Genomic DNA, 24,561 nt, shown 5'->3' on the forward strand with positions numbered 1-24,561 from the left:
GCACTCTTGTAAGGTCACCACCTCTATCAGAAAAAGGGGCTGCGAGTGTGAAATATTGCTGACACACTGATAACAGCCATAGGGCCCCTTAAAAGTGTTAAGGCGTGAGCATGTGAAAATGAGAGCTGTATGCTTAGTGAACCATGTGAAGCTTGATTAAATATTTGCCAAAATAACACCCACACCCCCACCCAAAACTAAAAGCATGTTTTACAATATATCTGCTTGCTTATCACCAAATGTCACTTGTGGATCATTTGTCACCATATATCAGCTAAATATGATCTCTGCATTGCAGTTTGACTTTTGATCCAACTCAATGGGTTAGACATGTAATTTTATGAGTGTCAGTAAGGACTAAACCTTCCTGAACTAGGTATCATTTAGGTCATAAAATATCAACATTTCAATAAAACATGATGCCAGTAATCATTCACATGACAAATGCTACAATTTGTAGTGACTGATATGTCAGAGTTGTTTTGGTTTCTAAATGAGCACACAACACACAAACACAGCCAGGAGTGACATAAGGAGGATTTTCGGTCATTTCTCAATAACACCAGCTGACTATTAAAGCTTTTTGTGAATGATTCAGGTCATTTTGCAAAATAAAATCTATAAATCTGTTCTGTGGCTTTGGCTATTTCATAATACAAAAACAAGAGTGTTGAAATGTTTTCAAATCTGTTGTAGTCAAAGGGTGAATTAGATCTGATCTAAAGCGCCCTCTTGCGTCTTTTCTTATTATGAATGAACAGGAAGTGCAGAAATGGTTTACATATAGGGGAAGTCTGCCTTATGAATCGAAAAGGTGTGTGTTGCTATTATTATTATTAGATTATTAAAATTACACTACCAGTCAAACGTTTTTTAACAGTAAGATTTTTTTAATGTTTTGTAAAGAAGTCTCTTCTGCTCACCAAACCTGTATTTATTTGATCCAAAATACAGCAAAAGCAGTAATATTGTGAAATATTTTTACTATTTAAAATAACTACTTTCTATTTAAATATATTTTAAAATATAATTTATTCAAAGGTACATTTTCAGCATCATTACTCCATTCTTCAGCATCACATGATGCTTCAGAAATTATTTTAATGTCGATTTGCTGTTTAGGAAACTTTTTTTTTTTAATTATTATTAATAATATTATCAATATTTAAACCAGAGTACATTTTTTCAGGATTCTTTAATAATTAGAAATATCCAAAGATCAGCATTTTTTTTTTCTAAAATAAAAAGCTTTTGCAATATTATACATTATACCATTTAAAAGCTTGAAGTCAGTATGTTTTTAAGTAAGTTTTTTTGTTTATTTATTTATTTTTTAAAGAAATCATATGAATTAATACTTTTATTTAGCAAGCATGCTTTAAATGGATCGAAAGTGATGATAAAGACATTTAAAATGTTACAAAAGATTTCTCTTCTGATAAACGCTGTCCTTCTGTACTTTCTATTCATCAAAGAAATTATTTATTATTCTAAATAATAATAATAATTTATAATAATAATAATAATAATAATAATAATACTAAAAGCTTTTCTGAAGGTTCGTGTGACTGGAGGAATGATGCAAAAAACTCAACTTTGAAATCAAAGGAATAAATTACATTTTTAAATATTTTTAAATAGTTATTTTAACTAGTACAAATATTTCAGAGTTTTGCTGTTTTTGCTGTACTTTGGATCAAATAAATTCAGGCTTAGTGAGCAAAAGAGATTTCTCAAAAACCAAAAAATCTTTTGACTGGTGGTGTGGGGCATGTCTTCCTTATGTATTGAAGAGATTTGTATTGCTATTATTAATATTATTATTATTGGGTGTGTATTGTCGAAAAAGAATTTACATTTTAATAACTGACTTTTAAAAAAAGGCTTGTTTTCACAATAGATTGTAAATTCTTTGAAACGCATGCAGACTGCGCCCTCATGCGATTATACAATTTACCTCACTAAACTGTTTTCCTTATTTTTACACAACAGCGACATCTGTTGATATTTGTCGAGATTAAAAATAAATTACCACTAAACAAAAATACAATCTTACAAAGCCTACTAGTAGAGAAAATTACGACAATGTTTGAATGAGTTTATTTTTCTCGCTTTAAACAACCTAAGCTGTTTGTCTGTGCCTTGCTGGTGTAAACTACTCTCCCTGGTTTGCAGGAAAGTATTAATTTGGTCAGACGGAAGTAAATATTTTTATATTTACTATTCATCCTTTCACATATATACATAATTCGATATAGATATAAAATATCTATTTTAATTACCGTTCATGTTTTTTATTAGATGGCGGCTCCTTTAAGAACGCAAGCATTCCGAACCCCGCGATGACGTCAGAGCAGTAGACGCTGGCCGAAAGTCGCGAAGGGCCAGTGCGAGTCTCACAGAGGAGTTGTGTTAGAGCGCATGCCATTCTCGACTTTTTAATTCAACATTAGTGTTTTTAATTCGTTCGGCGGTTCTTTCGAATAGCCCGAGACACTTCGAAGCCGTTTAACCTTGAAGTGATTTCATGTAAGTCGCCTTTTTAATCCTCCGAGCCCTGAATTGGTGGGTTGACCCTCGACATGGATATTAGCTAGCTTAGCTAGTCACCACGAAACCGAAATAACGGCGCATCCGAGGGTTTGTGTCACAGTTTTACCGCTTTTTAACGTAGTTTATGTGCCTGGAGTCGAGTTCTCTGAGGCAAATCTTCGCCTTGGGTGTTGCCAAAGAAGGACTGAAGTTCGGGAGAAGTAGCTAGTTGCTTAAGTTAGGGAAGAAAAGAGGTGGGAGATGTTGACTAACGCCAACAGTCCGCCGAAGTTTCCAAACCAGCAGCAGCAGCAACAACAGCAGCAGCAACAACAACAACAGAATCCAGCCCAATTCATGCTGGGAAAAGGCTCACTTCAAATCAAGAAAAATGCCATAACCGACGACTACAAGGTCACTAGTCAGGTCCTGGGTCTGGGCATCAATGGCAGGGTTCTGGAGATCTTTCACAAGAGGAGTGCGGATAAGTATGCTTTAAAGGTACGATTAAGACATGTATAAATCATCTTTTGTACCTAATGAGCATAAATGTAACGGGGACATATTATGATGATTATATTTAGTAGTAATAGCACACATAGTAACCGTCTCTCGTATTCATAAAGCTTAAAATCAGTGTTTTGTTCTTAAATTGGAGTGTTTTTTCTTTGTGGTGTATGTTTAGGAGATTTAATATTAATTAGGTAAGCCTTCTGCAGGTGTTCTTCCAAGGTACACAGTGATTTAGGAGTGAGTTAATCATTCATTTTAGGAGCACAATGGAAATTGGACAGCCATCTGTTTTATTAAGAACCAGGTGGCAGGTTCCTGTTCCAGCTGGCCTTTGATATTGACGACTGTATTGGGCAGAATGGCTTGGAGGAGAGGGCAGAGAATGACATAAGACATTCCACCTCCATCAGGAGGAGTGTTTGTTTCATTTAGACTGACGCAAATTCACTAGCTGTTACGCAAAACAGGAAGGTGAATCTTGTTTTGGTCAGGTGATTATGGAATGGGTGTGACAGTTCACTCAGTAGTGTAGCACGTTGAAGTTGCCATGTGATATTTGGCTTTTTGATGCCAGCATTGGCCTGTGTTTGGGTGATTAAATTGGAAGTTTCCACTAAAAAGTCACACCTGGTAGTATCAAATTGCTTACATACTTAAAATATCCTGAAATCATCAGACATCATTTAGGCTCTGTAAGTTCGGACACGTGTTGAAAGGCATAGTTTGCTCAAAAATGAAAACTGTCGTCATTTACTCACCCTCACGTGGTTCCAAACCTGTCTGATTTTCTTTCAGCTGCTGAACACTAAATATATTTTGAAGAATGTTGGTAACAGTGGAGAGTGCATAAACGATGACAGAATTTTCATTTTTTGTAAGAAGGATCTCTTTAAAATCAGTTCGGAGCCATAGCTTTGTGGTCAGTTTTCTGACGTATGATGGAGTAATCCTCCGTGCAACCTGAATTTGAGTCTGACTCAAGGTCCTTTCTCGGTAATTTTCTCCTTTTTCCTCGCATTACTACTTTTCTCCACCATACTGTCCTATAAAATAAAGGCATACTTTCAGTAATATATAAAAATTCTGAAATTCTCTCTCTTTTAAAATGTTTAATATTATTTATTGAGGATTAATCTATGCCCTTGAAATTTATTATCAAGGCAGTTTTTTGCCTTTTTAAAAAAAAAAAATCATGTAAACGCAGAATGTTGTGTCATTACTGTCTTTAATTTAATTAAATACAATAAGTTGTTTCTGAACAATCGTGGCTGTTAATTATAAAATCAACGTCAAATTAAAAAGTTTAGGTAATTTTAAATTTTGGAGTTACTGAGAGTTTATTGCATTTAATTGCATTTATTTGATCCAAAATACAGCAAAAGCTGTAATATTGTGAAATATTTTAACTGTTTAAAATAATGGCTTTCTATTTGAATATATGTTAAAATGTCATTTATTCCTGTGATCAAAGCTACATTTTCAGCGTCATTACTCCAGTTTTTTCAGTGTCACATTATTCTTCAGAAATCATTCTAATATGCTGATTTGCTGTTCAAGAAACAATTATTATTATTATTATCAATATATAATAGAAAGATCCAAGTTCAGCATTTATCTGAAAAAAAAAGTTTTTGTGACACACACTATACCAATCAAAAGCTTGAAGTTAGTATTTTTCGGGGGGGGAAAATTAAGAATTTATTATTTTTTTTAATTTAGCAAGGATGCTTTAAATTGATCAAATGTGATAATAAATACATTTGTAATGTTACAAAAGATTTCTGTTTCAGATAAATGCTGTTCTTTGGTGAACTTTCTATAAATCAAAGAAACCTGGAAAAAATTCTGCTCTGCTGTTTTCAACATAATAATTATTAATATTATAAATGTTTTTTGAGGAGCAAATCAGAATATTTGAATGATTTCTGACGGATCATGTGACTGGCGTAATGATGCTAAAAATTCAGCTTTGAAATCACAGGAATAAATCACATTTTAAAATATACAAGCAGTTATTTTAAATAGTAAAAATATTTCAACATTGTACTGTTTTTTTCTGTACTTTGGATCAAGTAAATGCAGGCTTGGTGATACAGAAGAAACCTTTTGACTGGTTTTAACCCTAACTTCATAAACAAAATAGAATCTAATAAAATATCAGATTTTCCATACCAAACAATCGAAATTCAGAAATTCACTACGGGGCATTTTTGGTAGCACAATTTACTTAACTTTGTTTGGTTAAGTAAGTAATTTCTGGTCTTAGTTCATTTCTGCCTCTTGGTTTGTACAGATTGCACTTGTATTTCTAGGTGAATTATGGCCTACTTTTTCTGCCCATAACCACCCATCATATTGAAATATTCTAGTATCACTTGGTTTCAGTGTTGGTAGTAGTTGTGAATTGTTGTCAGTAAAACTGTGTTGACCTCATCTACGATCAAAGTACTTGAATTTAGTATTTTATTAGCACACAAGTACTTAGACATGGCAGTCAACAAGACTTGGGGCAAAATGTGTCTCTCAAAGGTCAAAACAATCCACTTCTGTGGTTGGCAACTTCCCACCCACTGTCTGTGCTGCTTTAGCAGCAGAGTAGAAATGTGGAGGTGTTCATTCACCCCCTCGTAACATTTGTTTGTGGAGGTCTTCGTAGAGACATTCATTGTTACAGTATAGTTGAAAGTTATTTTGATGCCTCTCCAAAATCTGGCTGTGATTTCATAGAAAGACAGAGAACCAGATCTTCTTATTGAAGGATTTCATTTGCTGTTTACTTCAGCTTGGTGGGATAGGATGGTTATCTGTTGAAGGAAAGCCCTGTTGATCTTCCAGAGCCGCTGATGATGTCAGCACCCTGGCTGGGTTTCTGTCATCGTGCTGGATCTCTGTGTTCTCCGGTGACTGATCTGGCTCAGCCCCGCATTCATCACTGCCACACGGCCTGGCTGTTTTTAGCTGCTGAGGAGCATTGCATGTTTGTGGGAGGCAGGAAAAGATTGAGGGACTATGAAGTGCATGAGATAGATTATGACTGACTGAGGTTTGGAGAGGCCATTAATGATCTGTGTTAGGGACACAGACATTACCCATTGATGTGATTTAATGTTGGTGGGTCAGGGTGCCTTTGATCTGTATGTTTGCGGAAAAATGAGTCATCTGACCTGCCTGTTGATAAAATTAATTTGACCCGAGGAGCTGTCCACCTCACATGTGAGTGTAATTTTGTTAATGACACTGCATTTTCTTGTGTACATGTTAGGGAAATTGGCTTGTTTTTTTGACCACATGCTCATGACTCAGTTTAACTAGAAATTAACTGATTTGTCTTACCTGGAAGTTCAGCTTGATCCACCGGTATTACAATTTTTTTGTAATTGGATGCATGAGAAAGAAAAAACGGCCTTGTTTTCAAGCCAAGGAATAATTAGGAGGACTCATCTCTGTTAAACTTCACTGTGATGTTTAATTCATGAACATGCAGGTTTAAGCTTGTCAAGGATCTCTAAAGTCTGCGATCAAAGTCATCTGCCCTTCTGCCCTAAATGCAAAGTTCTATCAAAGGTCTGTCGGGAACAAATTTGCAAGAAACCACAAAAAAGAAGCCCCTCAAAAGCTTCATAACCTGGACATGCTTTTTTTGCCTTCTTGACTGATTTATGATAACCCATTCTGTGTGTTTAACATTTCGGGTGCAAGTAACAACACATCCTAAGTAGACTGACTGAAGTGTTAAGATTTTTTGCTGTAGAACAGAAGACAGCACTTCCGATGTTTTTCTCAGAAAATAATGCTTTGTTTTGCAGATTTAGCCTTAAACCCTTTTTATACCATATTTACTTCCTCTTTGATCCTTTTGAGCCTAGGGTGCATCCTCTGATATATTTTGGTGATTAAGTTGAGGATTAAACGCCACATGGTGTCTGTTCATAGATTTTAGTTCGTAGCTCTTTATTTTTTTCTGTTTATGGGATCTGTAATAGTACATCTGAGTATCTCTTACCTAACTGTTTCACTTATGGGAAATTACAATTACATTACAATAGAAAAGAATTTGACTTGCTGTGTTTTAATCAGTAACTTTACTGACAGCTCCGAAAGAATAACTTTTGTTGACGTGTCATGCACAGTTCAATTAAAGGAGAAGTTCACTTCCAGGACAAAAATGTACAGATAATTTTTTCACCCCCTTGTCATCCAAGATGTTCATGTCTTTCTTTCTTCAGTTGTAAAGAAATTATATTTTTTGAGAAAAACATTTTAGGAATGTTCTCCATATAGTATACTTCTATGGTGCCCGCAAGTTTGAACTTCCAAAATACAGTTTAAATGCAGCTTCAAAGGGCTCTAAACGATCCCAGCTGAGGAAGATGGGTCTTATCTAGTGAAATGATCGGTTATTTAAAAAAAAATATATGTAATTTCTATACTTTATAACCGCAAATGCTTGTCTTGTCTAGTTCTGCGTGAACTGCGTGTGTATTCTGGTTCATGACAGTTAAAGGTTGTATCAGCGATTTCTAGCCTGAAACATAGTGTCAATTTCAGCTGACCTTTCTTCACGATCCGCTCGCTGCCTGCCCCATAAATTGTCTGTGAAAAAAACGCGTCTCTCTGGTCAGCCTAGGGGTTTGGTGTTGTGGACTTTCGCTCCGCCTCCCTCACATCCCTGCACCAGTAGGAAAGTCCACAACACCAAACCCCTGACGCTGATTGGTTGGAACACTGTTTGTTTATCTGTGGAATAGTTGATAGCGCCGATTGTTTTTTTGGCATATCTCGGACCCTAGGCTGACCAGAGAGACGCGGTTTTTTCACAGACAATTTATGGGGCAGGCAGCGAGCGGATCGTAATGAAAGGTCAGCTGAATTTGACACTTTTTGTTTCAGGCTAGAAATCGCTGATACAACCTTTAAGGTTATGTCGAAAAACTCTTTATTTTCTCTTCCAACTTCAAAATCATCCTTCATTGCTGTTTCAACCTTTTATTTTGTAAAGGGCGTTTGACCCTCTATGCACGTTCACTTTGTAAACACTGGATCAGTGCTTTTGCAGCGATGTAAGACGATTTTAAAGTTGGAGGAGGAAATGAGATTTTTTCGACGTACCCTAACTGTATTGAGCCGGAGTGGCCGGAGTTCATGCAGAGCTAGACAAGACAAGCATCTGAGGTTAAAAGGTATATACATAGTTTTTTTTATTTATTTTTATTTATTTATTTATTTATTATTATTTTTATAATATAATATATACATTATAAAGAAGACCCATCTTTCTCAGCTGGGATCGTTTAAAGCTGCATTTTAAACTACATTTTGGTAGTTTGAACTTGCAGGCACCATAGAAGTTCTTAGATTCTTGTTTGTAGCTTTTTTTTTCCAGTTTATGGGATCTGTAATAGTACATCTGATTGTCTCTTACCTAACTGCCTCACTTATGAAAATATCAATTATGATATTATATCACTGCATTGCAATACAAAACATTTTGACTGCTGTGTTTAATCACTCACTTGATCAATAGCTCAGAAAGTAACTTTTGTTGATGTGTCATGCTGTTTGTTAAAGTATTTCACCCAAAATGAAAATTTTCATTAATTTCTCACCCTCTTATGTCGTTCCAAACCTGTAAGACCTTTGTTCATCTTTTGAACACAAATTAAAATATTTTTGATAATCAAAGACCTTTCTGACCCTCATGGTATGTTCTATGTCAGCAGCACCACACTCATGCATCGTGGTACTCTCAGTAACGGCAGGAGACTCTACTGAGAGCAAAGAAATCGTTGAATAAAGCCATTATTTTTGTTTTCTTTGTGCACAAAAAGTATTCCCGTAGCATCATAAAATTATGATTGAACCACTGATGTAACGGACCATTTTACCAATGTCCTTACTACGTTTCTGTGCCTTGACTGTGGTAGATCCCTTGCTGTAAATCAATGGTCGGAGAACTCTCAGATTTCATAAATATCTTAATTTGCGTTCTGAAGATGAACGAAGGTCTTAAGGGTTTAGAAACGACATGAGAGTGAGTAATTAATGACAGAATATTCATTATTGGGTGAACTATCTCTTTAAATGCTTTTCGGTAATGGTCTTCATGAGTTTGAAATGATTTCAGGGGTGTTGTGTAATGCAACACTGTTTTTAAGCACAGAAACGTTACAAATATCACATCAACTGATCTCGTGATCCAGCTTCACTTGCAAAAGAAGTAACATCCACCAGAGCAGATTGATTTTTGCAGAGCTGATTTTAATGAGCTAAAAAGGGTGTTTTTTTACACTACCATTAAGAAATTTTAACCAAAGCATGTTATAGACTTTTCATTAAGACCCTGAATACTAGGGATTCACCAAAATGAAAATTCTTGGCCGAAACCGAAAACCGAAAAAGAGGAAACCAAGGCCGAAAACCGAAACACCGAAAGAATTATGCCAATTATTAGTACTATTGCATTTATGGCTATGACTGAGCCTGGTTTCTCCCAAGGTTTTTTTCTCCATCTCTGTCACCTGTGGAGTTTTGGTTCCTTGCCGCTGTCGCCTCTGGCTTGCTTAGTTGGGGACACTTTCCAGCGATATCGTATACTATTTGAACTGAACTGACGATGATATCACTGAATTCATTGATGAACTGCCTTTAACTGGAAATTGATTGTTACAATAATGCGTTACTTACACACTATTGTGCTGTTTAAATACTGTGCAGTTGCTTTGACACAATCTGTATTGTAAAAGGCGCTATATAAATAAAGGTGACTTGACTTGACTTGACTACTAATCTTACTAAAATCAAGGCATTGCAATTGCATAAATTAATATTAAAGTTTCAAAGAATAAATCAGTTATATCAATTTAAACAATTATTATCAATCAAGTATTATATTACTTAAATAACATATACATGTATTTTACTGCCTTTGTTTAAATTGTTTAAATTTTTACAACACATTATCTAGTGGATCCATGAGTTCACATTTACAACTCTACGTGTTTTTTCTTCCAGCAGGAGGCGCTGTCAGACTGGTACACAAAACAGTGCAGCAAATGACTTTGAAACGTGCAGCGCTCATATTTATTCAATGGATAGCCTTTTGAAGTTTCATCGCAATTCTTGTCTTTCAGTCCCCACATTTAAGACCACCTGACATCATAATTAAGTCTTTCTTAACCCCTAATAACACTGCAGTCATCAATGAAAATTAAGAGCTTTAAGTCTTTCAAAAAACAACCCTTACACAAAATACGTTTTTATTTTATTTTTCCCACCATGTTCGGGGCACAAGAAAAATATTAAGGGACTAAATTAATATCAGCATATGAAGTATAATAGTCTCTCATTGTCTGTGAAAGAATGCACATCAGATGCTGAAAGTCAGTTTTTACTTTCACTTTAACATATTGCGCAGTTTTAACATTGCTTGTGTGATATCCATTGGCTCGCCTCCATGGTATAAAACATATGTATAAAAATACAGTATATAGAAAAGACATATCTTTAAAATATTGCGACGTAACACCAACGTAAAGCCATGGTTTTTCACTCACTGAAAGCTACATCTGTCTCGTTCTCTGCTCTCATCACTGGCTGCGCACACGACTGCAGACACACCCCTCTGGAAATTTCGGCTTTACAAGTTTTGCAAATCGCTATCCTTGGTTCTTTCCCAGATATACTGAAATACTTCCACACTGCAGACGTGTTGCTTCAGATATGCACGTGAAGGCTGCGGTTTCTGTTTGCGTCAACATACTGTTTCGGCCGTGTTGTTTCGGTGATAAAAGTCTTTCGAAAATTTTCGGTGGCCGAATATTCGGTGCATCCCTACTAAATACCAGTGGTTGAAGACAACGGGGGCAGTGTGCCCTACGTTATATTTTCCCAGATTGGGTGTATTTTTAGAGCAAAGCAAAACATTTACAGGAGGTAACCCTAAATCAGCCTGATTTGGTATATATATTCCTTGAAACTAGACCTAGTCCTAATCTGTAGAATGGATTAGGATTTACTGTATTCTACTGTTGTGATTCAAGTTTATTTCTAACATGGTCTAGTGTTGAGGCCTTTAATGTAAATCCTTGCTTGGTTCTGTTTTTGGTTTAGGCCAGGCCCCCTATAGCAGTAGGACAGAGTCTTCTGTGTTGCATGGACATGGCCAATCTTATTTCTAAAATCGATCAAGGAGTGATCTGTTTATTTTAAATAGTTATAAAGAAAGGCTAGTGAGCTTAAAGTTATCATATCTGGCAATTATATAACATTTGCTGTTTGAATTAAATTGATATTAACCAAAAAATGTAAATTACGCCATCCAAGATGTATATGACTTTCTTCTTTCAGACGAATACAGTCAGGGTTATATAAAAAAATATCCTGGCTCTTCCTAAGCTCCGGTGAGAATATGTTAGTTTCGTGAGACCCAAGTGTTGTTTACAGCAAAGGAAAACCAGTCACCTCTTGGCTTGTATGAAAATCCTCTGACATTTTTCTTTACAAATCCTCATTTTGTACTTCTAATTTGTGACCAGTGTTTTTTAGTTTTTTTTTCTCTCCTCTGCGCCTCTATGTTCCTCATTTCTCACCAAAGCTTACCGAGCTGCACCATCATCCACTGAAATGCCACTCTTTTGTAAACACTCGAATAGGTCTGCATGATAAATTGCATGTGATTGTCATGCACATCTCCTCAGTAAATCCAGTTCTGTGATTAGTAGTAAATCTCCATCACGTCCATTCAGATGGAGCGGCTTTTAATACACAGAGCCGTAGATCACTGACAAGCTAGGCAAAATCTCATTCATAATCGAATGACCGTGATGGAGATTTACTACACTGTAAAAAGTTATTACCAGTTTCAACTTAACTTAAGTTTAGCAGCTGCCTTCAAATTTTTAAGTTAAATCAACTTAAGTCATTTCAACTCACGAGTTAAATCAACAAATTTTTTGTGTAATAAGTTAAAATGACTTGTAGTTTTAAGCTGATTTAACTTAAAATTTTAAGGCAGCTGCTGAATTTAGGTTTTTAAGTTGAATCTGGTGAAAACTTTTTACAGTGGCTTTACTGACGAGATGCGCATGACAATCGCGTGTGATTTATTGTGCAGCCCTACACTCGAACCACAGTTATCGGAAGCTAGAGATTAGTTTATAAAGCTTTTCCTACACAAATGCATTGATTTACTTCAGTAGTCATGTGGATCACTTTTATGATGGATGGATGCACTTTATTTTGCTTCCAAATCTTAACCTCCATTCACTGCCATTATAAAGCTGGGAAGAGCCAGGAATAATATATATATATTTTTTATATAACTTTAAAACTCAATGTCATATACACCTAGAATGGGTTGAGGGTGAGTAAATCATTTTTGGGTGAACTGTCCCTTTAAACTCAATGTTTTTTTTTTTTCTTTTTTGATTTCACTTTCATGATTTCCCACAATGTCACTATTAAAGTGTAGAACTTTCAGTGGTTTACAATTTTTAGTGTGTCACTTGTTTCCTGCACTGTCACCACAATCAGGTCAGTTTTAGACCGCTTCAGCTGCAGTTGTGGCTGCTTCAGCTTGCCCTTCATCATCATGTCACAAAAGGGGAATGTACATGTCAAGAGACATGGTAACTTGTTTACACAAGCCTTTTAAAACACTTTGGAATTATCAAGCCAAAGGCAAATGTGTGTGTGTATATATGCATATCAAATACATATAAACACATGCATTAACACACAAACACACATATAGAAAGAAATTACTTGTGTTCAGGAACACAAATTAAACCAAAATGGCTAAATATGCTTGTGGAACGCAATACGTAATCTATGCTAAAAAAATTCAATGTCAATGACAGTTCTCTGAAAGAAAGAGGAAAAAAGTGTACTTTACACCCTCTTAAACAAGGAAGTCATGTGATTCACCCTCACTGAAGGCTGTGTTTAAAATTGGTTTCCCTTATATCATCTACAAACCACAAATAATGGATTGACGTTCGTCTCCAAACAAAATGCCTGTGTCCATTATGGAATATTGTAATTGAATTCTTTGAATGCTGAGAGGCTATTAGTAAAAGATCAATCCTTATTCAAGCTCGCCTGTTAACTCCATATGTGCCGTTAAAGATTTTCCTGCTCATTCATAATTTGTAGTTATAAACAGGCAGCCTTTTTTGAGATGTTGGAAGGAAGGGGAAAGAAAAATGCTTTTGTTGCTTTAATAAATGTGATAAATTATGAGCTATCTGACAGAATTTGGACTTTAAGGTGCAGCTCTGATTTGATTATTTGTAACTAGATAATCCAAGGGGTGGTTTATCCAGTTGGTGAAGTTTTTTCATAACAGATACCTGAGGATGTGGGCTGAAAGGAAGTACTTTTTACATTTTTTTACTTTTTTACTCCGCATAACACTTTGGTGTGTGTATGTGAACATAATCTTTGTATATTACAGCATTTTTCTTTTTTCAGAATCGTTTTGTAGCCTAAATCACTGAAATAGACGTGTTTCTTCAAAATTGTAAATTCTTTTACAGTTTGTATTACAATTAATCATCAGCTAAAATGTCATAGTCACGACAACTCTAATTTCCTTAATAGCTGAGAACGATTATCATATCTCAGATCTACTGGACATGTTAAAAATATGCGTGTTGCGTCCATCTGCCCAGGCAGAGTTTTCACACGTCTGTGTTGTAACTGTAATTAATGATATTTGGTGAGTGTTCCTATGGTGTTATTTTGCCTAAAGTAAGTGGTGGAATAGACACCTGGTATTTTTGCATTTGGTCCCTGTGTATGAAAGTAGCTGACATGTTACATGAAAAAGGAAGTGGGTCTTAGCGTTGATCCTGCTGGCATATGGCCGTACTTCCTCTCTGTCTCTATGAAATTCTGACTGTTAAAGGTTTTTTTTTAAGTAATTTATTTATTTTTTTTCCAATAGTAAACCAACCACAGAGCCACACCTGCCCACAATTGGCAAATAGCTTAATTTTCAAATGTGCTCACTGCAATTTTACTTTGTATTGCTTATGTTTGGGTGGATCCATATTGCTTATTGTTTTTTGTAATGTGCTCGCTGCTGATGAATGTATAAAATGCTTATATTATGTAATAATCCTAGGTTAGAACATGGCATGAGCGTGTGTTTTTTCTGTCATGATCGTGGTTATTTTTGAACGTTTTGACCTTATTTTGTGGTAAGGGAATCCATTACTCACCCACAACCTTTGTGTGTATGCTGCTGCTTTTTTTTTTTTTTTTTTTTCCATATTTCAGTAGCCACCCATCACATAATTTAAAAGTGACATTTAGAAATTGTAGAAGTGACATCTCACATGTTCCAAAAAACCCTCTAGTTGTTTTAGTACAGAGGGAGCCATCAGTCCAGTCTAATGAATATGAAATCAGCGTAGTACTGTAGACTTTGACACGAGTAGTCCCCTGTGTGGCTGCTTCCGCCATTTCCATGGAAGTTAATTGACCACATCCACTAAGAAGTTTCCCATATCGCAACCCGCGAGACAGGTGGAAAACCCCTGAAGGAGAACATATGAGACTTAGCCAAATAGAGAATCATGACTGCTTGAAAGGACCTTTATCATTAGCTTAGTGATGGTGATTTACACCAAAATGTCATCTGATAACACAGGGAAATTACATCAGCAAAGTGTCAACATTAGTGGCAATTTTCAGATTGTGGGAATCAATTGGTTTATTGTAGTGAGCTCTAATGCCTCAACACACAACTGCACAGTCAACTGGAGGAAGTGGGGGCAGGATGTTTGGCGGACTTGTAGAAGTGAAACTTCTAACCGTCATATGCATTCTTTTACATGCTAGGACACCTGGTGGAGACATTTTGTAGTGTGAAGAGAGACACTTCGAAGCAGCATTTGTCATCTTTTCTTACAAATAATTTCATTAACCCTTTTCTGACTGGACTGTCTTCCTTCTTAAGTCTTTCTGAAATTGCTTCTTGTTCCTTCAATAACTCAGTGTTTTGAATATGAGACATTGCATGCTGCAAAACTTGGTTAAAGTCTGCATGAAATGAGAGAATGAATAAATTGTTCTTATTGTGAATGATTTATTCATGCAGTGCCTTTTTATTGTCCTACCTGAACAAACCATACATCAATGGAAAGGTTCAGCTTTCGATATTGTCTCTTTTTTTTTTTTAAAGCTCTGATTTTGCTAAGCGTTAAGCATACAAAGATACTTGACCTTGCAACACTGCAAACAACGCATTGTTTTGTGTTTTATTTAATTATGTTATACAAACGGCCATTCAGAGGTGTTTACAAATCCACTCAACAGCACTTAAAATGCTAGTGGGAAATGCTGGTATTATTATTATATAATTTCAGTACAGGCGTTGGTACTTTTGACAACACTATTATAGAGTCATCTTGGTGTTTATGGGATATTTAAAGGGGTCATGACATGGATTTTTTTTATTTTAATAAATATTAATAAGGTTTTTGTTGCACAAAAAAAAACAAATAAATATTAGAGATGCACCGATCTGGATTTTGGGGGCCGATCACCGATCACCAAAAGCAGTATCTGCCGATCCCGATATTACCGATCACAGCGTCAAATCCATAAATTCTTCAATATTTTTGTCTCATGTACAAACATTGACATTGTATTATTAGTATAAAAAGTAGGAAATGAGAAAGTATCATGAATTGACCAGTTTTATTGCAGGCTGAGGCAAATTTCAATATTTAACACTCTCGAGACTCTCAGAGACAACTTGGACTCAGCTTACATAGAGTAAGTGTTGCTTACTATCTTAAACTGTCTTTTGGCAGTAATTATGTGTACAACACAACATTTCACTCTTTTAGGGTTGACACAATTTGTAAACTATGATCCTTAGTTTTTCTGTGGAAAAAGGAGTTAAATCTTAAAATAAAAAAAAATATTATGTGCAAAACACATGTGCACCATAATAAACATTTAACTCTCAGGAGGCTCTTTCTTAGAATCACAATTTAGAGTTTAGCAACAAGCTTTTTGTGGAAAAATAAAATAAATATGCCATACATATGCATATACACATGCAATTTGTGAAAAAAACAGAGGGGGATGCTTTTTTTTTTTCTCTCTCCATAGGCAGAGGTTGACCAAACTGTTAGTGTAATCTGTTAACAACGTGCATTATATACCAGTCTTTTTAGGCAAGAACCAGATAATGAGTATCAGGTCATGAAATGTTTTTAATACGACGGAAGCTGTATTATGTGATCACAATTTAATAAAAACATTGTAAGTTAGGCCTATTAATGATTTAATTTCAAACAACGAATACATTTTATAGAGAAGGTGAACAAAGTATCAATGGAGCTTTTTGGAAACTCCGAATCAGTAAACCACTGCGTCGCAAAAAGATTCACTGTTTCGAAGCGCTCCAATCGGATCGCGAATCATTTGATTCAGAACGTTCAACTTCAAAGCGCGTATGGCGAATCATTTGATTCAGACGACTTTAAAGCGCGTATCACGAATAATTTGATTTAGATCGGGACGTAGGAGCGGCTTCGCGGGACGTTTTATCCCCACCATGGATAAAAATAATTCAGCAGAGGCAGGGATGCATCCCCCCCAGCAAATCGCACCCTTTACATATACATGCACGCTCTTTTTCTTTCTCTGCCTTATCAGAAGCTACATTTGTAAACTTTTGCATCTCTAATAAATATGTGGAAAAATGATTTTCAACCTTTATTCTGACCCTCTGTCTGAAACTGTGTTTTTAAGGGGGGTGTCCTTCCAGAACAAAGATTTACAGATAATTTACTCACCTTCTTGTCATCCAAGATGTTCATGTCTTTCTTTCTGTAGTTGTAAAGAAATAGTTTTTTGAGTGAAAATTTTCAGGAATGTTGTCCATATATTGGTGCCCGCGAGTTTGAACTTCCGAAATGCAGTTTAAATGCAAAGGGTTCTAAAACGATCCTTGCTGAGGAAGAAGGGTCTTATCTAGCGAAACAGTTGGTTAAAAAAGAAATTGACAATATATATACTTTTTAACCTTAAATGCTCATCTTGTCTGCAAGAACTCTGTGTATTTTAGTTCATGTCGAAAAACTCCCATCTCATTTTCTCCTCCCACTTAAAAATCGCCCTACATTGCTGTTTTACCCTTTTTTTTTTTTTTTTTTTTTTTGTAAAGGGTGTTTGACCCTCCTTGCATGTTCACTTTGTAAACACTGGGTCGGTATGGGATGAGAGTTTTTGGACATACCCTAACTGTATTGACCCGGAATGCACAGTTCATGCAGAGCTAGACAATACGAGCAGTTAAGGTTAAGTATATAAATTGTAGTTTTTTTTTAATAGAAAATAATGGATCGCTTCGCTAGATAAGACCCTTCTTCCTTGATTTAGAGCCTTTTGAAATTGCTTTTAAACTGCATTTTGAAAGTTCAAACTCACGGGCACCATTGAAGTCCACACTATATGGAGAAAAACCTTGAAATGTTTGACTTAAAAAACAATTTCTTTATGACTGAAGAAAGAAAGACATGAACATCTTGGATGACAACGGGGGGAGGAATTTTTCCGTAAATGTTTGTTGTTGGAAGTGAACTTCTCCTTTAAGGCTTCTCAGTAATCAACCACTGTTATGATTGGCTAACGTCATTGCATAGGAAACAGTATCAACTCCCCCTTGACTGTTAAAAAAAAAAAAAATTTCAGACAGACCATCATGAAATCATTTACTTACAGTTTGTGATGCAGCTGCAGTCAGATCTAGTACTGCTTCATCTTTCAACAAATGTTTCTTTCTGCGAGCTCTCCACGACGTTGTGCCTCAATTGCAAAACAAAGCGTTCTGAAGTCTGAACAATCCTCTGACACAATCCGGGGTGCCATTAAAAATAAACTATCCACTCGTTCCTTACACTGGGATCTTTCTGATATCTGTACAAAGATGCGAACAAGCTGTTTAAACCAAATGCGCCAAAGCAAACATTCTTTTACTTTATTTGTTTAATTGACGACAGACTCAAGCGCATGGACTGTGTCAGAAAGCAAACGCACATCTGTATACTGTATCCAGTGTAGACAAGATAGCGACAGTGATTGTATTTTCTATTTGCTTTTTGCTTACATTCGCATTCAGCATGGCAGCCATTAAGCTACTAAATGCCAGTAAGTGGGGCCTATGGTGAGAGAAAGGCTTTTTATTGACTTCTTGCCATTTTTATGCAAATGTTTGTGCCCGACTGACGTCACCCTGGCACCTCAAATCCAAACAAGCCGTTTTTAGAGCTTGATAAAATAAATGCTTTGTTTATATTGAGGAGGACGTTTCAAGCTATGTAATTTGAAGGATGTTTTAATAGTAGAAAAACCTCTTGTATGCCAATAGATCAAGGCTGATTTGATTTCCCATGTCATGACCCCTTTAATATTCTAATAACTTTTTTGTCTATTAATGCACCCAAATAATCTGTTTATAATCAGAATGCTTGCTCTGTTGGTCTGAAAAGCCTTTATGTAAACATCTCAAGTGATCCGGAAAAAATTAACCACACAAACACTACAATCCAACTATTTTCTCCATCGGATTAAAAAATACTGTGTGCACATGCAGTGCCGTGATGCTTGCAAACCATATTTTTTATTTGTGTCGTACAAACATGCTTATGTTTGGTCTAACAAAATGCTCTGAATATTTAATACATTTTTAATTTAAAAATGTTGTTTATAGATGTTAGCTTTCTTTTGTGTCATCAAAGAAAATACAAGTTTTGTTTGGAATACATGATTTTTTTTTTTTCTGTAAATCAGATTTCAACCTTTAGGGTTCATACAACAAAAGTTTCAGAATCTGTAATCAGGCTGGATCCTTTCTGATTGGTGAAAATTAGTGCATGTAAACATACTGAATGAAAATGTGTTCCCTTTTATTTTAGCCTGTTTTGGTCATAATTCTTGACTTTATAAGTACCAGAAGAGCATGTGTTGTTAACAAACAAAGGACTTTTAGTTTAGTCTGAACTTTAAAAAAAAGTTTGATAACTTTTTTTTTTTTTTTTAGGGGATCTGTCCATTCAGATACAGTTGTCACTCTAAGACCCTTTTGATAATCTAATGAATGATTAAGTTATTTCATATACAGTAGTTTTTCTAGTTTGTCATCCATTGCCTGCAGTGACCATAAGTGCTGTTGTGGGTTTCCGAATGACATGTTTTAGCAGCAAGGGAGTGAGCTCTAGATGCATTCACTTTCCACAGCTCTTCATGTGAGTACAAGCCTGAATGTCTGGCCCTAAACCATACGTACGCCACAGGAAGACAAGGAAGGTGTAACACATTAATGAGCCGTAGTGACAGTAAGTCTAATTAGCTGTTGGTCACGGCCTGGAATGGGATGAGAGTGGAATCTATGATAACATAAAATCAGTTCTAAACAAACAAGAAGACATTTGTAATGTTATTATTTGTCATAGACAAAGCTTCTTTGGAGTTAAGTCAGAGAGGTCACTGGCAGATGTCTTTAATCAGATCAAGACACTTTGACACAAACATGTTTACTCTGACATGTGGGCGGCCTGTCATCACAATGAGCAATGGTCTGTCATCACACACATGCGCAGATTTGGGCGCAAAGAGCGGGTAATACTGAAGTTGGTTAGTAAGTAGCTTACAGGCTGTTGTGTCCTCAGTCCCTAAACAGAAGCAGGTGGAAGATGCTGGCCCTCCAGCTCCAGCTCTCCTTTCCCTCTAGAAACCCCTCACCCCGCTCTTTTGTATGCGTGCAGAGGGGATCTTTTGTACTCGGCCTCAGGAAGGTGAATGGGCCACATCTGCTATTCTCCCACTGAGCGGGTGAAGGCAAAACACTGATAACAGATGGACATGATTTTTCTGCAGATCTGCCAGAATAATAGGAGGAGAAACAATATTTTGAACTTTTCAAGGACGGTTAACATTTTAGCAGATTTTAAGTGAACTTGTCTTTTTAATAATGTAAATAGTGTATATATACACTGCCGTTCAAAAGTGGAATTTTAGTGTTTTCTTAAAGTATTATGTTATCAAGGCTGCATTTATCAGATCAAAAATAAAAAAAATATATTGTAAATATTATTACAGTTTATAATATTGGTGTTCTATATTACCGTTTTAAAATATACTTTATTCCTGTGATGCAAAGCTGAATTTTTTATCAGCCATTACTTCAGTTTTCAGTGTCACATGATTCTTCAAAAATCATTCTAATATGCTGATTAATTACTGTTATTATACTGTTATGCTGTTATATAATATTTTTTTGGAAGCTGTGATTCTTTTTTTTTTTTCAGGATTCTTGATGAATAAAAGGTTGAAAAGAACAGCATTTATTTAAAATATAAATCTTTCCTAACAATATAAGTCTTTGCTATTACTTTTTATTAATTTAACACATCCTTGGAATAAAAGTGAATAAAAGTATTTATTTCTTTTTTAAAAGATGGTAATTTATATTGTTACAAAATATTTCTATTTTAAATAAATGTTGTTCTTTTCAACTTTTTATTTGTTAAAGAATCTTGGAAAAAATCACAGGTTCCAACTAAATATGAAGCAGCACAACTGTTTTCAACATTGTAAATAAATCAGCATATTAGAATGATTTCTGAAGGATCATGTGACACTAAATACTGGAGTAATGATAAAGAATTATTTTTAATTGAAATAATATTTTACAATATTAGTTTTTTTTTTCTGTATTTTTGATCAAATAAATGCAGCCTTGATGAGCATAAGAAATGTCATTTAAAAACATTAAAAATCTTACTGATCCCAAACTTTTGAGTGGCAGTGTACTTAAAGGGAGAGTTGTTACTCGTTTGTTGTTCCAAACCTGTAAGACCTTCGTTCATCTTCAGAACACAAATTAAGACATTTTTGATGAAATCTGAGAGCTTTCTAACTCAGCATAGACAGCAAAGGTACTACCACGTTCAAGGCCCAGAAAGAATTTCTAGACAATTTCTTCTCTAGTTGCGTTGTTGCCTATGCAGGGTCAGAAAGCTCTGATTTTATCAAAAATATCTTAATTTGTGTTCTCAAGATTAACAAATGTCTTACGGATTTGATATGAGAGTGAGTAATTAATGACAGAATTTTCATTTTTGGGTGAACTAACCCTTAACCATTCACAGATGTTAAAGCTTGATCAACATATTGCACCTGAAGGTTCCTTTTATTCGATGCATGTATCCGCACAATAGTGTTGCTTTATTATATTGTTGTGTTATTGTCCCAGTAACAAACCTTAGTACTCAAGGGGCCGATATTTGGTGCAGTGTTAAGAATGCAGAACAGTATGTTAAGTATTGATTCATATACTTGCAATTTTTAGCTTGTAATCAGCAATTAATGGAGTAGTTCATCCATTATTGAAAATTCTGACATCATTTACTCACCCTCATTTTGTTTCATTTTTTTTTTATTCTGTAGAACACAAAAGACGACATTTCTAAGAATTTTTTGAAATAGTTTTGGGGTCTAGGTAATAGGGTATAAAGCTACATTGGAGACAAACAACATGAGGGTAAATAAAAACGGATTTCTTGGTTTTGAGTGTACAATCTCTCTACATCAACTTTAAAAGTTTAGTTTTAGTTGTTCTAAAGCAAATTTAATGTCTTTTAAAGGGACAGTTCAGCTATAAATGGAAATTACATCAATTACTCACCTTTGTGTCGTTTAAAACCTGTAAGAATACAAATTGAGAGATTTTTGATTAAATCTGAGAGCTTTCCGAGTCTGCATAGACGGCAACACAACTGAAATGTTTATTTGTGAATCTTAATTTGCGTTCTGAAGAGGAACGAAGGTCTTACGGGTTTGGAACGACATGCGTGTGAGTAATTAATGACAGAATTTTCATTCTTGGGTGAACTAGCCATTTAAGATGCAATTTTTGTAAGCACAAGCAGTTTCAAATAGAACCTTTGATTGCTGTTAAAAAAATAGCACATACAACAAAATACAACATTATGCCCGCATGCCATCGTAGGTGTCATTTGTTTGTGTATTTTGAAGTCTTAGCAGGTTGTTGTTTGTTGTCAGGACATTAGCAGGATATCAAGGCTGCTTTGGGGCTTGGCAGTGAAATCAGAGCGCACTCAGCCCCACCACATGTTTTATTGGAGAAAACCAACACCCTCCCCCTCTCACACGACACCACACGTGACGCCACCCCTTCTTTCATATCCCCTTCACATGCAAAACAAAGCTCGTGCCACCTGCCATATGTTCCTTCCTCCCTGTCACTCACAGTGATCCATGGCAGATTTGTTAATGACATTTAATATTCTAAAGTCAGTCTAATATAGATGTTCCAGTTGCATTCAGGCCGGACAGGTGGCAGCGCTTCAAATCTCTGTCCCTGTGACGCAAGCTACATGCACCTAGTGCACCTTCAGACCCTATGACGCAGTTTCATTCAGAGTTCCCTTATTTGCACAGTCACGGCATGCACGCTCTTTAACTTTACTCAGAATGACCGTGCAATCCAAAGTTCTGCTGTAACAAATGATTTAGTTTAGTTCAGCGTTCAGACTGCATTTCATTGATTTTTTTGATAGCAGAGTGATTTTCTAATACTAATTGTTAGACTTTTTCTTTTGAGCTTTATGTCTGCTTTACAAATTGACTCCCACTCTGAAATCCATGGTGTTTGGGAAAGATCAAACCTTGTGCTTTGTGTTTTAAGCTTTTCTTCTTGGTCTTTACAAAAGGCAGGCATTAGTCCAGTGACGGCAATAATTGGTCTGTGTTGGCTTGGCAACACTTTCCGTTCATCAGCGTGGCATATAATTACGTGTCGCTTCAATGAAATGTCTCACCTTACCAGACTGAGCTTTATTTCAGAGCTTGAAACAATACAATACCCTGAGTGTTTCACACACCTGGCACAGTTTCTTGTCATCTTGTTCTTGCATAATGTTGGCATGTGTTATGTCTGGGAAATATAAGGTCTGTAGTTACTTAAAAACAGCCACATGTAGTGTCTTTCTTCTGAAGTTATGTCAAGTTAAAGGAAGACTCAACTCCCCCCCCCCCCCCAAGTTAAGTTAAGTTTTACCGTTTTGAAATCCATTCAGCCGTTCTCCTGTTCTGGCGATATCACTTTTAGCATAGCTTAGCATAGATCATTGAATCCTATTAAACCAATATAGCATCGCGTTCAAAAATGACCAACGAGTTTCGATATTTGTCCTATTTAAAACTTGACTCTTCTGTAGTTATATCGTGTACTAAGACCGGCGGAAAATGTAAAGATGCGATTTTCTAGGCCGATAAGATTAGGAACTACACTTCCATTCCGGAAGTTGATGAAGTTAGCATTTCCGCATGTGCTGCGTGATATTACTGCGCCTGCTTTGGCCATGTTACGGCAGCAAACTTCCTTGACTATTACGCCGGAATGGGAGTGTAGTTCCTAATCTTATCGGCCTAGAAAATCGCAGCTTTACATTTTCCGCCGGTCTTAGTACACAATATAACTACAAAAGAGTCAAGTTTTAAATAGGACAGATATCGAAACTCGTTGGTCATTTTTGAACGCGATGCTATATTGGTCTCATAGGATTCAGGGGAGTTGGAGAATGAGCCTATTTCCAAAAAAAAAAAAAGCTCAGTTTGTAAACTTGTCACTTTTACAGCATTCTACATTACATCAGGAAAATGATTCAATATCCTTAGCCAGTTACTTATTTGTATGTACTATTACCGGTCAAAGGTTTAGTATCACTAATAGTTCATTTTGCCCACCAAGGCTGCATTTATTTGATTAAAACTACAGCAAAAGGTAACATTGAGAAATACTGTTACAATTTAAAAGAACAGTTTTACATTTTAATGTTTTAAAATAGGGAAGTGTAAAAAAAAAAAAAATCAATTTTAATCGATTCTCATTTTTACGAAACTATCGCTTCTTAAATCCTAAGAATTGATTAGCTTTTTAGTTACCGAACGAAACATTGCAGCTCAACTCTCATCCAATAAATGTTACTTTTGATATGAAACCAGGTCTCAAATTTTAAATTCTGTCCATTTTATTACAGTATTCCAACAATAAATGTTCTTTTGGCGCTGTTTAATGTGTAGTGGCTAGGGGTGTGACGAGATCTCGTGGCACAAGATCTTGCGATATTCCGATGTGTCCCGCGAAATCTGACTGGTCTCGCGGAACGTGACGATATCATGTAAACATTTTGCAGTGTTTACATTAGAGCTGCATGACTGATAGTTAAAATATCACGATCTCTATTCAAACACCCACGCGATCTTATTCATGAATGACAACGATTCAGCATTGTCTATTACAACTGTTTCACGCGCTCCACTGACTCTTACGATGTGAAAGTTATTGAAGACATTCAAATCTGCATTCTTACTGCTGCTGTTTCAGAAAGCAACAGTCTTTTTAACCACATAATCATCATTATTTCTTTGTTACAGACATTTAAATAACATAAGTGCTAGGATAAAAGCTTA

At 35.8% G+C, this 24,561-nt stretch overlaps 1 protein-coding gene across 1 annotated transcript in view; it reads left to right on the forward strand.

Moving 5' to 3' along the window:
* Positions 1 to 2,372: 2,372 nt before the first annotated feature.
* The window catches only part of mapkapk2a (MAPK activated protein kinase 2a), a 42,328-nt gene continuing 20,139 nt past the window's right edge, over positions 2,373 to 24,561 (forward strand). Inside the window, exon 1 of the mRNA XM_073825635.1 lies at positions 2,373 to 3,033. Coding sequence (XP_073681736.1) covers positions 2,794 to 3,033 — 240 coding nt within the window. The 5' untranslated portion in view covers positions 2,373 to 2,793. The remainder of the gene's footprint in view (positions 3,034 to 24,561) is intronic.

This window comes from Garra rufa, chromosome 20 (genome assembly GCF_049309525.1).
Source record: "Garra rufa chromosome 20, GarRuf1.0, whole genome shotgun sequence".
In the NCBI taxonomy this organism is placed as follows: Eukaryota; Metazoa; Chordata; class Actinopteri; order Cypriniformes; family Cyprinidae; genus Garra; species Garra rufa.